General features: G+C 37.3%; 2 protein-coding genes across 3 annotated transcripts; one reads left to right on the top strand and one right to left on the bottom strand.

The window, feature by feature from the left end:
• Nucleotides 1-671: 671 nt before the first annotated feature.
• LOC306774275 (uncharacterized protein) lies at nucleotides 672-7,074 on the bottom strand. 2 transcript variants are annotated; one of them, XM_079264273.1, is made up of 12 exons: nucleotides 6,779-7,074; nucleotides 6,114-6,247; nucleotides 3,606-3,721; nucleotides 3,001-3,081; nucleotides 2,875-2,912; nucleotides 2,659-2,792; nucleotides 2,374-2,452; nucleotides 2,170-2,295; nucleotides 1,951-2,040; nucleotides 1,665-1,748; nucleotides 1,366-1,531; nucleotides 672-1,181 (listed from the first exon to the last, which is right to left on the bottom strand). In XM_079264273.1, the coding sequence occupies exons 1-12, from the start codon at nucleotides 6,898-6,900 to the stop codon at nucleotides 1,086-1,088; spliced, it is 1,266 nt and encodes a 421-aa protein (XP_079120399.1). In that variant the 5' UTR covers nucleotides 6,901-7,074; the 3' UTR covers nucleotides 672-1,085. The 2 variants fall into 2 exon arrangements, with proteins under 2 accessions (XP_079120399.1, XP_079120398.1); XM_079264272.1 differs by having other exon boundaries at nucleotides 678-1,277.
• Nucleotides 7,075-8,882: 1,808 nt separating this feature from the next.
• LOC306774274 (retinoid isomerohydrolase) lies at nucleotides 8,883-12,454 on the top strand (the record flags this gene model as incomplete). Its single annotated transcript, XM_079264271.1, has 14 exons — nucleotides 8,883-9,015; nucleotides 9,186-9,272; nucleotides 9,413-9,559; nucleotides 9,806-9,913; nucleotides 10,070-10,211; nucleotides 10,312-10,459; nucleotides 10,751-10,832; nucleotides 10,919-11,051; nucleotides 11,151-11,290; nucleotides 11,386-11,515; nucleotides 11,616-11,730; nucleotides 11,907-12,001; nucleotides 12,084-12,195; nucleotides 12,309-12,454. Exons 1-14 carry the CDS (start codon nucleotides 9,005-9,007, stop codon nucleotides 12,452-12,454), a joined length of 1,596 nt encoding a protein of 531 aa, XP_079120397.1. The 5' UTR covers nucleotides 8,883-9,004.
• Between the last annotated feature and the right edge of the window lie 3,962 nt (nucleotides 12,455-16,416).

Here is a 16,416-nt window from a genome sequence, read left to right as displayed (position 1 = left end):
CATTGGTGGCAAGTTTCTATCCTTGTCCAGTGAGACTGCACTTATTACCAGCTGGTACTGTGACGTCAACCAAACTGTTTCAGCCATGGTGGTCTCTGCTGTACTTCACCTTCCCAGATGAATATCTATTTAAAATTTACAGTTTGAATTTCCATTTATGATTTTAGCAACAGTCATATTTCCCTTTGAGTATTATTAAATGATTAACTAGTTCATGAAAATTCTGGCCATTTAACATCTTTTTAAGATGTATAACTTTTCATTATTTTCAATCTTTTAGATATGGAGTCATGGATGGCAGTTCCCTACAGCTTAACCTTAATGTACAGTGGAGGAGTGCAGGTGGTGGTCGTATGGGTTGGTCAAAGCATGTTGTGTGCATGGGCACATCAGAGATACAACTACAATCAGGTCTGTTTTAAAAATTAAGATTTATACTTTGATCTGTGAAGACTTGTTTTTAATGTGCAAATTGTTTTAATGTAAAGCACTTTTGGCTACTCTGAATGAAAAGTGCTTTATAAATAAAATCTGATTTGATATAATTTGATAAATACTCATCTAACTTTAATTTGACCATCCCCCAGTATAAGGTATTTGACCATCCCCCAGTATAAGGTAGAGTTAAAAATGAGAAAAAGCTCAACTCTTCAAACAGATTTTATTATATAAAAGAAATCCTTGATAAAACACTTCCAGAGAAGAAGCTAGATTTAACTGTTCTGTGAAGGAGTGGAAAGAGGCCTGAGAGTTACACAACACTAAACAAAAATGAAAAGACAAGACATGAAGTGAAAAATTCTGATAAACAGATAAATAGGAGCCAAGAAAGCCTAGTTCCAGTTTTAACAAATTGCATTAGTGGTGACAAAAAGCAAAAGAATACTAAAAGACAAAACAAGAAAAAAAAAAGGCAAATAATTCTGCACTGTACATTTGCAAGAGCAGACTTGTGTTCTGCACGATAAACTGAGAATTTTCAAACACTTCACATTTTAAATTTACCCTACTGGGAAGAAACTTTTTTTTAAGCATGTTTACAACCAAAATGGAGGGAGAATGCTGGACACAGCAGGGCTGATGACTCAGTCGCTGACATCCATGTCTTCTTCGTGGTGATCATCAGCACCGTTAACTTTGGCCTGCTTCACGAGCCGCGCCGAGCCGTTCCCTTCTACTGACTGGGGAGACAAAGCAGAGTCATCCGAGTCTTTCCTGTCTTCCCTCTCCTTCTCACTGCCATATCCTTGTTCTTCCTCATCATAATCTCTGGTTATCTGTGACGAGAAACCAATGGGTCAGCCTGGCTAAGATCAGAACAACCTACTGTCTGAGAAGGACAAGTGTGGAGCAAATGCAACCAACCTTCACGTCTCCTTTCTCTCCGTCTGATTTCCTTTCACGCTCCCGTTCTTTGTCTTTGCTTTTTTTTTTCTTGCTGGTGGAGCGCTCTCGTTCATCACGGCTGCGTTCTTTATCGCTCCTGCGATCTCTGTCCCTCTCCTTCTCTCTCTTCTTTTCTTTCTTGTGTCTGTGTGGGATGGGGGAAAATTGTCATCATGTGTATGATAAAAACAAATTTAGTTTATCTTTATAAAAGTGATATATATCTGAATTAAGCTTGCAGTGAAACCTGTGGGGATAAAACTAAAGAAGACACCAACCTCCGAGGAGAGGGAGATGGAGAGACTCTCCTTTTAGGAGACTTCTTAGGAGATCGACTGGTGCTGCGACTTCTCCTGTGTCTCCTGTGTAGCAGAATATAACAGAATAAATAGAGTCAGAAATAATGTTGCTGCTGACTCAATGGCCAGAAGATACAAGACTAAACTGGAAAAAAAAAAAAAAAAAAAAGAGATATTACAATGAAACAGCAGTTTTCAGTATGTTTCAGTAAGTTGTATTCTACAGGTTAATTCTTCTCAACCCGAAGGCCTGATCTGTACTCACCGAGTTGCACTACGTGACCTTCTGGCAGTGCTGTAGCTTTTAGGTGGCGTTTTGGATCTTCTTCTCCCCACATCTTCTTTCTTTCTATCTCTAGATTAAAGATATAATAATGTTGTTTTTTAATGTAAAAAGAAAAAATAATAAGACGACACATCTAATAGCGTGTCCAGCTGTTGAGTTCAGAAAGGCCAAGGTAAAGATCCGGCAGAGTTAACCCACCTGGATCTGCTTTGAGTTCGCCTGCTTCTGTCTCTGGAATGAGTGCGCCTCCTGCGTGGACTTCTGGAGCGTTTTCTGCTTCTCGAGCTTGATCTGCGCCTTGATCTGCTTCTTGTTCGCCTGCGACTAGAAATCCAGAAGATTCAACATGTTAACACACAGACAGAGTCCATCCATCTTCAGCTATTGTAGCAGCAATATTACCTGTGTCTTGAACGAGATCTGGACCTCCTCCTCCTGGATCTGGACCGAGACCGGGAGTGCTTCTTTTTGCTCTCCTTATCTGCAGGACATCAAAGATGGACTTTACTTTGACTTTTCAAGATACAATATTACGTTTAACAAATGTCTTGTGTTGACTTCTTGAATACCTGTTGAGGCATAAAACTTGGGAAATAAATCTATATTAAATATTTTGGATTGAAACACAAAATGTTACAATTTTGACCTTAAACCTGAAAGAAGGCACATAAATTGTTGTGTACTCACGCCCAGGCTCAATAGCAGCTGAAATGAGTGACTGTGCCTCTCTGACTCTCTTCATGGCCTCCTCAATCTCTTTATTAGATGCATCAGCCTTCAGACTTGCACTCAGGTTTAGTCCAGCAGCCAAGGGATTCAGTCTGGTCAGAGAAATATCAGATTGCTAATTTTTGCAACAAAACAAACCCACAACAACCACAAAGCATTTTTGTACAGACTTACTTTGGATCTGTCATCATCTTTAACAGCTGATCAGCGGCCTGCAAACAGAAGGGAAAAAGATTGTATCAATCACAAGTCACATAAAGCTGTGTACACGTTAGAACACAACCATTTCCTTTTGGTTACCTGGGGGTTCATATTGGGTCCAGGGAATCCAAATGCAGCCATTGCATCCATGTTTGGACCACCAAAGGGGTTTGCTCCAAGCTGGAGAGAATGCATCCATTTTTGTTATGATGACATTATTCCTTCTACATTTCAGACCATCACACAAGATAACACCTACAAGTCTCTTATACTTCTTGGATTAAAAATAAGCATCATAAACGACAAGCAAATGTGTCTTTGTTATAAATGTAATGATGCTTTAAATAAACTTAAATTCCAAAACCAAAAAGTGAAATCTAAACATCCTTCTTAAAATTCCACCTGCTGATGAAAAACGTCTGATATTTACCTAAAAGCTACCAGCTGGACTTTCAGATGTAATTCATTCCATGGCAACACAAATAAAAATAATTTATTCATTATATCTACACTCTCTCTGTATGTGAACAGTCAATCATCATCAGCAGAATTAAGTGCAGTAAAAGTTATTTAATGTTGTCCTAGAGACTAATCTTATACAAAATAAGTGCACTGAGCTCACTTAGAAGTCTTTACATGCTAACTGAGGCAGTATATGCTGTCATGTTTTGAATTTGCATTTGATAGCCAGTGTGAGGTCTTACAGCTGGATTGGGGATTGGATTTGGTGTTGGGAGAAGGCCTCCTCCAGGCAGAATTCCTGCAACAGCATTTGCCGGGGCCAACAGGGACAAAGCTTTTGCCTCATCTGGAATAGACCCTACAGGAAAATACAAAACTGGCATTAGAAGTGAATGTTTACAAATATTCAACTATATACAAAGAGGTTTAGGAAAGTCAGGAAAAGTCTTCTCACTGCATTTCTTGAATTTAGTTTTTTTTTTTTTTTTTTATTATTATTATTTTAAAGAACATGGTCACCTTACAGATCAGAGTTCCCTTATTTCAAAATACTCATTGCAGTGACATAACTATTGATGGAATAAATCACACTACTCCAATGAACACTGCCAAGAATTTATCACCTGAATGTGTTTTTTAAGTCATGAACCAAACGTTAGCAAGCACAGCTGCTTCTCCAGTTGGGTGTGCCCTCAATTTTCATTTAGATGTTTACTGAAACAAGCGACTCACGCTGGCGGCTTCGCTACTAAAAGCACACAGAGAAAAATCAAGATACAAAAAACAAAGAGAATTTTAGGGATTTGGCAAGAACACTAAACAAGCCATCAGTGTCTACTTACCCAAAAACATGTTTCAGAGGATTAAGTGGTTATAAGCTCAGAGGTAATCAAATTCAGGGTAGGTAGAGTGCTTGCTGTACAGTATTGGCATAAAGTCCTTACCTCACAGTGCAGCAATTAACCACACCCTCACAGAAGATGTGTTTAATTTTTGCTACCACAGTCCAATTAAAAGATAATGATAATCTTCAGTCTTAAGAGACAATATCTCCAGATGTTTTTTTAAAAAAAAAACCAACAAAATAACACAAATTTTAACACCTTATAGTTATCTCACTTTTTGTAGCAACGGAATGACATGACCTGTGTATGGACACACAACAGTGACAACATTAAAATACATGAGCACACTGGAGAGAGAAAATACTGCAGGACACAAAACTGTTGGATGGTATTTTCAGCAGGGCCTGGTATACAGGACTGGCTGAGCCAGGAAAAAGAACTGTAAAACACAACAACAAAAAGAAGACCACTGTTAAAGAGAATATGGTACCAACATTGTGTCATGTCGGGTGGCATCTTTTTTGGGGTATTGACTATATCAGATATCTTATAATTGAAATCTGAGCGATACTACTAAGAAAATAAGTTTTTTTTTACCTTATTTACCCGGGCACTAATGTTCAGTCCTTTTCAATAGTATTGTTGTATTGTTACCAGAACCAAATAAATAGTGTCTAAATAACTGAGTTTCCCTGGGATTGAGAATATTCTTTCCAATGTCAACAAACTCCATTAAAAAAAAATCTCATTACATAATACTAATCATATAAATGGGAAAAAAATTTGTTTTTTTACACAACTGAATTCATTCTAAAACATCAGAGCAATTTAGTTGCTCAGATGATAGATACATAAAATAAACAACAGCTGCTAAAATGGAATAAAATGTGAATTTGTTTGATACTATTATATAGCTTTTAGGCAGGAAACTTGTTGACATTTAAAAAATAAGTTTACAAATATAGTAAAAGAGCTATATTTTAACAATAAATTGAATGGCCAAGCAGCAGTCAAGTGTGTAAGGACCATTTCAATTACTGGTATATCCCACATATTTGACCTCTGAACTAAATCACCTAGATAAAATAAATACATAAATGAATAAAACAAGAGGGACAGAGAAAGACCAGGCAGAGACAGAATAGAGGACAAAGAGAGGGGTGGGGCTTGAATGCTTGCTGGCCTTTGAAAATGTCTACAATTCCCTGTTGGCAGGCAGAGGACCACTTTCAGCCATCAACGAGGGGGCTGCTTTTGCCTTCTTCACTACAAAAATCACACACACACACACATACATACACACACACAAATAACAGAGAAAGGTTTAACAGTAGATAGTTCAATATGGGGACGAAAATAATGTGCATATAGTTAAGTGTTTGTTCTACTACACTTCTTAGCTTTGCGATATCTCCAGCGCTGACTGCTGGGGAATGTTTACATTAAATTAGATTTTGATATGATGCTCTTCATACATGCAGTGTAAATTTTTATTTTATTTAATATGTTAAAAAAAATATAAACTGATGGGTCAAGCTTTAATAACTACAAACATTAATTTCACTACATTGTAGCCCGCACACAGAAATATGAACTGGACTTCCACTCTATCCCAAAAATCTGCTGAAAGAAGTCTGTTAAATTTACATCTTTACTGTAACTGATGAAATAACCTAATCAATTTCAATCAAGCAATCTCAAACAGCACAGGAGAAGATCAAGGTTAGCTGATGTGTGCAAATAATAAATATTTTTTTTAAAAAAAGAAAAAAGAAAAAAAAAAGAAGAAAAAAATAGGGGTGGGGATTGATTGAACCTTTTAACTTGTTTTCAGCTTCACAATTCCCAAGTCATGCCATTCAATCAAAAAGATGCACACGCACATGGGCATAGTAATGAACAAACCTTCTGCAAAAGGGACCACAATCAAGGCTCTGTCCACAAACACAGTGTTGGTTAGATGCTGAGAAACTCCCACAGATTCTGGCTCCTGGAACTTCACAAAGCACACACGCGAAGTCACCGGCATCGGAGAATCACTGTTAATAAAGATAAAAACATATAAATATATATACAACTTTATGTGGATCACATTTGTTGATGGTTATAACCAAATTAAGACTTAAACTGATGGCAAGCTATAATGCTGTAATCTATTTTATATTCTCGTCTAAACATAACAAAATTCTTCATTTAAAAACATCTGAACAACACACACCTGGAGGACTACAACGTTTATTGTTTGTAGTACAAAACCGTTTAAAAACAAAGCAACAGAACAAAATACATTTTTAATTCTTCACATAATAGTGAAGAAAATTTTACACTTATGTAGCATTTATAAGTAGTTGCATGTGCCAGTTTTAAGTAAAGTACGAGTGGAAAGCATTACTGAAAGCAGCCAGGCTAGCATTTAGCATGGATCGTGAGATAATGGGTAGCAGCGGTTCTGGTTAGCATAGGCCTGATTGTCCGTGAAACCGATGTAGCCTGTCTAGAAAACCATAACCCAATCAGTTTGTTACCATCGGCATTAACCTAAAAGATTACTATCCAGTTCTTTAACTTACTCTGGTGGAAATAACTTCAGTTCTTCGATGGTTCCCAGAAAACCAAACAATGTCCTCATCTGTTCCGACGTGGTGCTCGGCGACACGTTGGTCACTTGGACCACCTTGGTAGTGTAACTCATTTTTGTTACTAATACCCTTTACAGAACAACAATTAAACCGTCAACCACGAATGCTAAATTACAGAAGCGGCTGCCCGCTCTTAATGAAATGTACCTGTCCGTAAATAATAAGCTAGATAAGCGTTAGCTTTTAACTACGACGAAAGACGACTGCCTAAGCTTGCCGCCATATTGGGTATTTCCCCAAGGGAGTGAGCATGCGTAGAGTTGACTTGAAAATACGGTAACAAGACATTGAACAAAATAGCCTTTTTGTTTTGTTTGGCTTAGTTTTGCTTTGGTTATGTGTGTCGCTGTGTGTGTTGTTTGTTTTTATTTATTTACTTTACTCTGGACCTCATTTGTTCGCTGGATGCAATAAGAACACCAAACCTTAGTTTAGGCCCAGTAACGTCGCGGTTACAGGCGTGTAATTACTTATATCACCAACAGAGGGCCCCCCCTCTTGTCTGGTGACGTAGACAGCAAAACAACATGATTTACCTCCAGGATGTCTGTCCTCTGTGGATAAATGCTTTTAAGGGCAAAAGGGTACTCAGTAGAATAAACATGTCTGCCTAACTTTTTTTTCTTTCCTTTGCTCAATGGGTCACTTTTATGGCTTGAATTAAGTTTACTGTCATAGATAATTTTCAACATGAGTACCACTTTATTAAAAAAAAAAAGAGAAACCAAATTATATTAACCTCAGTCAATTATAAAATCAAAACAAAGATTACATGTCAGACATTTAAAAATGGGAACCTCTTTAACACAATGACTAAGATGTTTTTTGTTATGATACAATTAATTTAGGTAATTTTATTTAAATGTGCAAATCTGACTAATGTATATAATCTAGAAAAACCATTACATATTAGATGTTCTTTCCTTTGCACAGAAAATGAAATTAAACAAATATGTACCTTTCCTTTGGCCATGTGCTTCTCTTGCAGCTTTCATCCAGGATATGGTATGTTTTGTTTTATTTTGTGGATAAGAATTTTCTTGGTTCTGAATCAAAAAGGTGATATAGACCTGTTGACCTAAAGCAATCATGATATCCATAAAATCCAATAATTCCTCTGAATAATTTACACATTCCATCACTGGATACTGAATGGTTGACAAGCAAGAAAACACTTGTAACTGCAGTTTTAGAGGATTATTCTATGGAACTTCAGCAACATTGTTGTTGAGAGTATTTGACTTTAATTGTATGTGGGCTGTTGTATATAGCCTACGTCACAATACTGCCTGTGGCGAAACTCTCTTAATGGTGTTTTTTCCCAGCAGAAACAATGCAGAGTCTGTCTTCAGGCTAATTCCAGGACCTGGATTATGGTGGCACTGAGACAAGCAAGTTCAGGCATTCTTAGTTGAAAGGCACAATGGGCTACGTTTCATCTCATGAGTATTACATGTAACAATCATTGTGCTATATCACCTGATTATAACTGTGAACGTTTACTGTTACAGTTGTCCCAGAATTAATGTTTTTCCAATCTTCTAAAACTGTTATTTAATGTTAAAAAAAAACAACTATTTTGTCCAAACACAAAGGAATTTTTTAAAAATAATTTTTATGTTGTTTCAGTAATTCTTCCTTTAAAACCCTTTAACCCGCATAGAACTAATACTGAAAGCAGCTTTAAGAGTTTGTCACACGGATAGTAAATAACTACCATTCTTAATTTATGCTTTAAAACAGTTTGCCATGATGTTTTCCATCCTTAGGTCTTTTAATCTTTACTGAAATGCTTTTTTCACACAGGAATGAAGAACTGATGCCTAAACAGTTACTGTAGATAAAAAATAAATTCACATACACTATTGCAACATTTCTACCAAGCAGTGTGCTCTGCAAAACATATTCTCCTGAATAAATCCGGCTTCAGAGGGTCAGCAATTGAGTCATCTAGCAAGGGATATTGGCACAATGAGATTCTTGTTCACGGTGTGACATGATTGGCCAGGAGAAAGCTTTACAGAGAAGCGTAGTGAGTGTGAGGAGGACCAGACAAATAAATACCACAAATCCAGTGGGAGATCAGAAGATTTCAGTTCAGAAGTGACCACAGGCTTTCCTGAGATTTTGCTTTGTCTCTTGCCACGAGAAGTAAACATGGTCAGCAGGTGAGATTCATCTAAAGCAGATCATATATATTGTACTAACAAGAATGGTGAGGTTTGCTTTTTATATGAAAAGTGTCTGTTATTTCTGTATTTCAACCAACACACACTCATGCATTTAACCAGCTTTATTTCAACTGCTTGTAACAGCATGTATGTTTGTGTCCTACCAGGTTTGAACACCCGGCTGGTGGCTACAGGAAGATTTTTGAGACCTGTGAAGAGTTGGCAGAGCCTCTGCCAGCAACTGTCACAGGTCAGTTTGCGTCTATCACATAAAAATGTCATAAATCTTTGACATTCTCACATTTATTGTATCGTTTACATGTAACCAGTCCTTTACTCAGTTTTATCGAAGTACATTATATTATTTCCCACTTCATGTTTACTCTCCAGGTAGGATTCCTCCATTTCTGAAAGGAAGTCTTCTCCGTTTGGGACCTGGACTTTTTGAGGTTGGAGATGAACCCTTCTACCACCTCTTTGATGGCCAGGCCCTCATGCATAAATTCGACTTTAAGAATGGCCAGGTCACCTACTACAGGAAGTAAGACCATAAGGACATTACTTCTGTTCTGTCTTTAGGAAGTCATTTGTATTTACAGTAGGTCAAAAATCAACCTGCAGAGCTTTGAAAAAAATCAAGTAATAGATATATAAGTTAAATTAATTATTCTTTTACATTCTTTAATTGTAATAATAACCTTGACACATTCCCTCTACTGATAACGTGTATATGTACGTGCATGTGTGTCTCAAGGTGAAAATGTTTGCTGTCATTCCTCCCATTCAGGTTTGTCAGGACAGATGCGTATGTGCGTGCTATCACAGAGAAGCGTGTGGTGATCACTGAGTTTGGCACTTTTGCATACCCAGATCCTTGCAAAAATATTTTCTCCAGGTAAGTTGAACTTGCACAATTTAGTTATTTTCAATACAAGTGCAAAATTATTGATGCATTGAATCTGGCTTATGTTTCTCTGGATTATGACATTTGTTTTTGTTCTTTCTTTGTTTTTGTAGTGATAAACAAAAATCTTTTTGACTGCGTTTACAGGTTTTTCTCCTACTTCAAGGGAGTTGAGGTGACAGACAACTGCTTGGTGAATGTCTACCCTATTGGAGAGGATTTCTATGCTGTAACGGAAACTAACTTCATCACTAAAGTGAATCCTGATACCCTAGAGACGCTGAAAAAGGTAAATCAACATAAAAATTGACTTTTTAAAGTGAGAAACTGTCCTAACCAGTTGAAACTGCAGCATATTGGCATAATTGAAGCATTTATTTTCCACGCAGGTTGACATGTGCAACTTTGTCAATATTAATGGAGTAACAGCCCACCCTCATATTGAGAGAGACGGTACCGTTTATAACATTGGAAACTGCATGGGAAAAGGTGCAACACTGGCCTACAACATTGTCAGGATCCCTCCCACACAGAAAGGTTTGAATCAGCAAGCATTTTACATATATATATATATATATATATATATATATATATATATATATATATATATATATATAATAGTAAATATAGAATAGAAAATAGCATAACCACTCTTATTAAGCATCACATAGATTTTCAAAAGAACTGGAACAAAGTGATATTGTCAGACAGTCAGGAATGAGATTACTTTAACAAACTTAAAGTCACTTTAATGAAAACAAAGTGTATTTTACAGTGTTTTAATGCAGTTACAGTAATTGTTTTCATGTATCTAACATTCCGGCTTAGATAAGTCTGATCCCATTGAGAAGTCAAAGGTGGTGGTGCAGTTCCCCAGTGCTGAGAGGTTCAAGCCCTCCTATGTGCACAGGTGAGCGGGGTTTGTTCCTGTGTAATATGTTGTCGGTGCGCTTACATAAAGTTTAAGTTCTTATACAGTCTTTTCTTCAATCTTAGTTTTGGCATGACAGAAAACTACTTTGTCTTTGTGGAGACTCCTGTGAAAATCAACCTTCTGAAGTTCCTGAGTGCATGGAGCATTCGAGGCTCCAACTACATGGACTGCTTTGAGTCCAATGAAAGCCAAGGAGTAAGACATCGGAGTAGATTCATATCAGTGTTGTATGTTATCATTAGCCCTACATCAAAAACATCACAATGCCAATCTTCTTAAATGCACTGTTCACAGACCATTTTCCACATTGCCAAGAAAGAGCCAGGAGAGTACATTGACCTTAAGTTTAAAGGTGCACCCATTGGCATGTTCCACCACATCAATGCCTATGAGGACCAAGGATTCCTTGTTGTTGACCTGTGTGCATGGAAAGGGTAACCGAATAGAAATAGTTTAGGACTTTTATCTTTACATTCATATCATCTACAGATTCTTTGGATAAAGCCATATAATCTGTTCCTTCCTGCAGTTTTGAGTTTGTTTACAACTATCTCTGGCTGGCCAATCTGAGAGCCAACTGGGAGGAGGTGAAGAAGGCAGCAATGATGGCTCCACAGCCAGAAGTTCGCAGATATGTCATCCCCCTGGATGTCCACAAGGTGAGCCACCTGTCTTCCAGACCAGGGAGGCAAACCATTTTTAACAGATACCAAGCCATGTATTCTTTGTTCTTATAACTGCATGTTGGACATGATGCAGGAGGAGCAGGGGAAAAATCTTGTGAGCCTGCCATACACTACAGCTACAGCTGTGATGCATTCTGATGGCATGATCTTTCTGGAGCCTGAGGTGCTGTTCTCTGGACCTCGCCAAGGTGATAATACACCTATATATGACAGAAAGGTTTATGATAGATGCAAAAGTTTCTCAAATTAACTTTATTTATAAAGCATTTTAAAACAACCACAGCTGAAACAGTGCTGTGCATAATTAGACAAAACAACACAGGAAATTAAATGATTCCTCACTGTCTTTTATGTGGTTTTGTAGCCTTTGAGTTTCCTCAGATTAACTACGAGAAGTATGCAGGGAAGAATTACACATACGCCTACGGCCTGGGTCTCAACCATTTCATACCAGACAGGGTAAGAAAGTAAAGTCCTTGGTTTTCAACTGAGATTTTTGGAAAACAGAAATTTTTATTGATGTATTTTCCAACTCTTGTAGATCTGCAAGTTGAACGTGAAGACCAAGGAGACCTGGGTATGGCAAGAGCCGGACTCCTACCCCTCGGAGCCTCTGTTTGTGCAGACTCCTGATGGAGTGGATGAGGATGATGGTAAGTCAGCAGCAGGTGAAGTTACAAGGTGCCACAGTGGAAGGTGTTCTAAGGTAAAGTATCACCACTTCAGGGCTGTGTATAACCAAGTCTGGGGTCTTCTGTTTCCACAGGAGTGCTGCTTACGATTGTAGTGGCCCCCGGTTCCCAGAGACCAGGATACCTCCTCATCCTCAACGCTAAGGATCTGTCTGAGATCGCCAGAGCAGAAGTGGAGTGCACCATTCCTGTCACCTTTCACGGGATGTACAAACCCTGATTGTTCATTCTAGATGTTCAGGTGCCACTTAGTATTAAAATGATGTGAAATGAAGAGAAACAAAAACTATTACTTCCAGAAAAGCAAAGGTTTTTGGAGATAATAATTATGTTAAGTGTCTTCTGAGCCATATTACAATGGATTTGTTCACATGTCATAAAAACAGCAAAAATAAATATTTCAGTATCAAAAAGAATCTTGTTTTTGCATTTTTCTGCTACTTATTATGTTTATGTACTATGAACAGCAAAGCAAAATGACAAGTGATTCTGAATGTAATTTGCACTTCAAACTTCACTCCTGTGGAGTATATATATATATATATACACAGTTTTAGAACAAGTTACTGATTTAAGATGCATCAGTTGCAAATATAACAAATACAACAGATTTGATATGCAACTTAAAAAAAATCTTATTATGGTAGCATTTGAACAACTGACCTCTCTGTATGAATTAAGGGTTTCACAAAGTTTCCTGGTTCTAAATAGGAAAAGCATGCAGATCTGCTGCAAAGCTGATAATCTTCTATGGTAATCTGAGGAGAGGAGAATGCACAAGCATAGCCACACGTAGCAGTCAGCTGTTATTTTTATGTACATTGTAATAAATAGGCAATTGTTTGCAGTCCGGTCCAAAGGTCGTGAACAGTGAACAGTATTTTGATGCTTTTGCCTTTGCTTGTCATCGCCAGTTACATGAAGTTCAACATATCTTAGGCTCTAATTCATCATGTTTAAATTTTAAACTAACATAGTCCTCTGACAATTCAGAAATCACATTCATTTTTAAATAGTGCCTCTATGTATGACTTGTTTTGTCACAATCTAATTATAAATTAAATTTGCTCACATAGATATATGTGTGAGGACCGAGTAATTGTCAGTTTTGCCAAATTAGGTTGTTTATAACATAATGAAATTAGCGTGAAGTTCGAGCATCACCACTGCAATGGTGTTTCAAAAAGCTCTAAGACATCATGGAAGGTAACTAAATGGCCAATTCAGAGAATAGAGACAAGGCCTCACATCTAAGCAAGCCAACAAAACGTTTGAGAAGACAGCTGTATCATTGTCTGGAATGAAGAAACACCATCATGTTGGTTAATAGACAAATCAATTGGAGAAGCAATCCACTAGCAACACTAAAGAAGTCAAAGGCCTTTTAAGAAAAATGAAACATCCTCAGTTCTGCAACAAGTTACAACAAAGCAGCTGGTAGAAGTAGACTTAATTCTTCATTGTAAAGACTTCAACCATTTGCAATGTTCTGGTTAACTGGAACTCATTTAACCTTAACCCAGTTAAGCTTGCTTCTCAAATACTGAAAACAAACCCACAAACCAACAGCACTTCAGGGAAGCAGCAGCAAAAGCTTCAGAAGTATAACATATTCTTGCACACCTCCGTTTTTAAATCATGCCATATTATCCTACTTTTAGACTTCTGAAGGCAAAATGAATTTTTCTTTAAATAAAAAAATACATTTCAGCGCATAAGCAACAACGATTTACCAATCATTGCACTTCTAATTTGATTTTTATGCCACACAAAAACTGAAAAAAAGATAATCACATTCCCAGATTTCTTTACGGCTGACGCAAGCAGAGGAAACAAAACATGAACCATTACCAAGTGGCACGGGCTCGCTTGCTGTATCAGTGACGTGGAGAGCCCTGGTCAAGCAGTCACGCTTTCCACACTGTTGCCAGGTTTTAGAATTGCACTAATGAAAGGCTCCAAGGAATATCAAGGATTTGTGTTTTCTGTAATCTTCTATTTTGATAATCACGGGGCAACAAATCTGCCATGAATCAGTCCAATTCACTGACTGATCAGGGCAATTCTTTTCTTTCATAAGCTGAGGAGGACTGCCTTGAGCTGAAATAAAAACAACACAAGTTTTCTATTCTTTATTAGTTTACAAGAGGGCTTACTCTTCCAAAAGTAAAAGAAAAAAAAGCAGTTATAAGAAATATGACATTTTCAGGATAACTTTTTTCAAACTGAAAACACAGCAAAGGAAAGTTCAGTGGAAACCATTATAACTTACTTTTAATTGTCAAAACATAAAAGTCTCAACAACTGACAGAGGTTTGCACAATTTTTTATGAAGTAGCCATCTGAGTAATGCACTCAAAATATAAGTTTAGCACAACTTTAACAAAACAAAAAAAAAAAAAAAAAAGAGAAATTGGAAAAATGGAACTGAAAAACACTCCGACAAAAGAGATGAATTCACAAATTAAAAGGAAAGCAAAGATTAATGAACTACTGATACAAAAAACTACAATAAAACAATCATTACGGTGAATGAACAAATGTAGCTTCCTTTTTTAGTCTGATATACTTTCATTTCTTGCCAAAAGTTACAAGAGGAACACTGGCAGCAGCAAGCTACTGCTCGTCTGGCTCAGTCTAAGTTGGTGCAATTTCATGTTGAACATGAGCCAGAGAGACTAACAATCTCATTGATGAGCAGACTTCTGATTCCTGAAGAGACACAAAGTATCTGCAACTATATGAGAAAAAAATCTTCAACAAACCCTCAACAAAACATAAAAACTCATGTGTAAAACTACTCCATTTTCCTTGAGCAAGCCTCTGTCCACTTAAGCAGAAGAATCTAAAATTAACATTACAAAATAAAGCAGGTTTTCACACTACTGAATCACAGACTTAATGAAATGGATCTTCAGGTTTACCTCGGCGTGATAAAAAGTCTACTGACAGCTTGGAGAAAAACTATCAGATATACGAGTTTTGTATTTCAGGAAATAAAGGAATGAAGTCTTGATAGTGCAAGGTTATAAGGTACATATATTAATATATTGTTTTAGATAATGTCCTATAAGTAAAGTGCAAATCTCTTGACTGAATGAAAAGTGTGTGCAAGCATATCTATGTTTGACTGACTGACCCACCTGCCCATGCACAGATGAGCTCTTTTTACTAGCGGTTAGATCATTTACACAGTTTTTAACATTTGTGTAACAATTTATGTTCCCTTAAAGTAAAAGACAGGGCAGAGAAAAACAATGTGTTGTTCTAATGTCAAACACCATTTAGATTTATTCTCTGGATGATTTATGTAACATGTGCATATTTCATGTGATCCCACCAAACTGAAGAATAATAAGGCTGAGTTTCTTCCACACCTAAAGTACTTGTATTAGCCTTGTTTTCTCATATCAACACAGCATAGAACCAGTTCAAGGTTAGAGCATTTTCAGGAAATCAATATGTTTTAATGGCTTTGCTTTTACTGCAGCCATAGGACAATTCCAATACAACAGATGTGAAGCAATACCTTTCAGCAGATGGTTCAATTATGCGTTAAAATGACTGTCCATTTAAATCCTTTTTCACTTTTAACTGGGATCAAGGTGAACTGGGGTCAGCTATGGAGAAATCCCACTGAGACCAGCTCAAGTGGAAATGCTCATTCACCACACAGTTCTCACACACACAAATCCAATGTACCCACTGTCTGTAGCAACAATAGAGACTGCTTCAGCAAAATAAACGCATACAGACACTATCGTGCAGGGTTGTCAGGAAGCAGATCGTTACAGATTCCTGTAACTGATGTTTTAAGACCTGCTTAATTATCATCTGACCTGGGGGAGTACAAGGCCAACATTGGGTTAGAGAATTTTGAAATTTTCAAAGTGCAAGATAATAACCAACACATTTTCAGCTCCTCTCACTCAACAAGACGATTGCTGTTAGATTTTGGTGCTGGAGGGGGCTGAGTTTAATCTCTGCATAAGGGGAGTTGGAAGAAAAAATTAGTTGGTCTCATAAGTGGAGAGCAGGGCAGCATCCACAGGCTCCATGCAGGAGGGGCAGGTGAAGGATCTCATCAGCCAGTCATCTATACAGTCCATATGGTAGATGTGCATACATGGCAAGAACCGAATGGGATCCCCATAAACAAAGTCCAGCATACAGATCACACAT

This window comes from Telmatherina bonti (genome assembly GCF_933228915.1).
Source record: "Telmatherina bonti genome assembly, contig: scaffold_272, whole genome shotgun sequence".
In the NCBI taxonomy this organism is placed as follows: Eukaryota; Metazoa; Chordata; class Actinopteri; order Atheriniformes; family Telmatherinidae; genus Telmatherina; species Telmatherina bonti.
This window is presented reverse-complemented; position numbering and strand designations above follow the sequence as displayed.

Coding starts and splice junctions, on each gene's coding strand:
- LOC306774275 (XM_079264272.1), bottom strand. CDS start 6,900: ATGAGTTACACTACCAAGGTGGTCCAAGTGACCAACGTGTCGCCGAGC. Junction 3,722..6,113: donor TGTGGTCCCTTTTGCAGAAG/GTTTGTTCATTA, acceptor ATTTTCCTGTAG/GGTCTATTCCAGATGAGGCA. Junction 1,532..1,664: donor CCATCTCCCTCTCCTCGGAG/GTTGGTGTCTTC, acceptor CATCCCACACAG/ACACAAGAAAGAAAAGAAGA.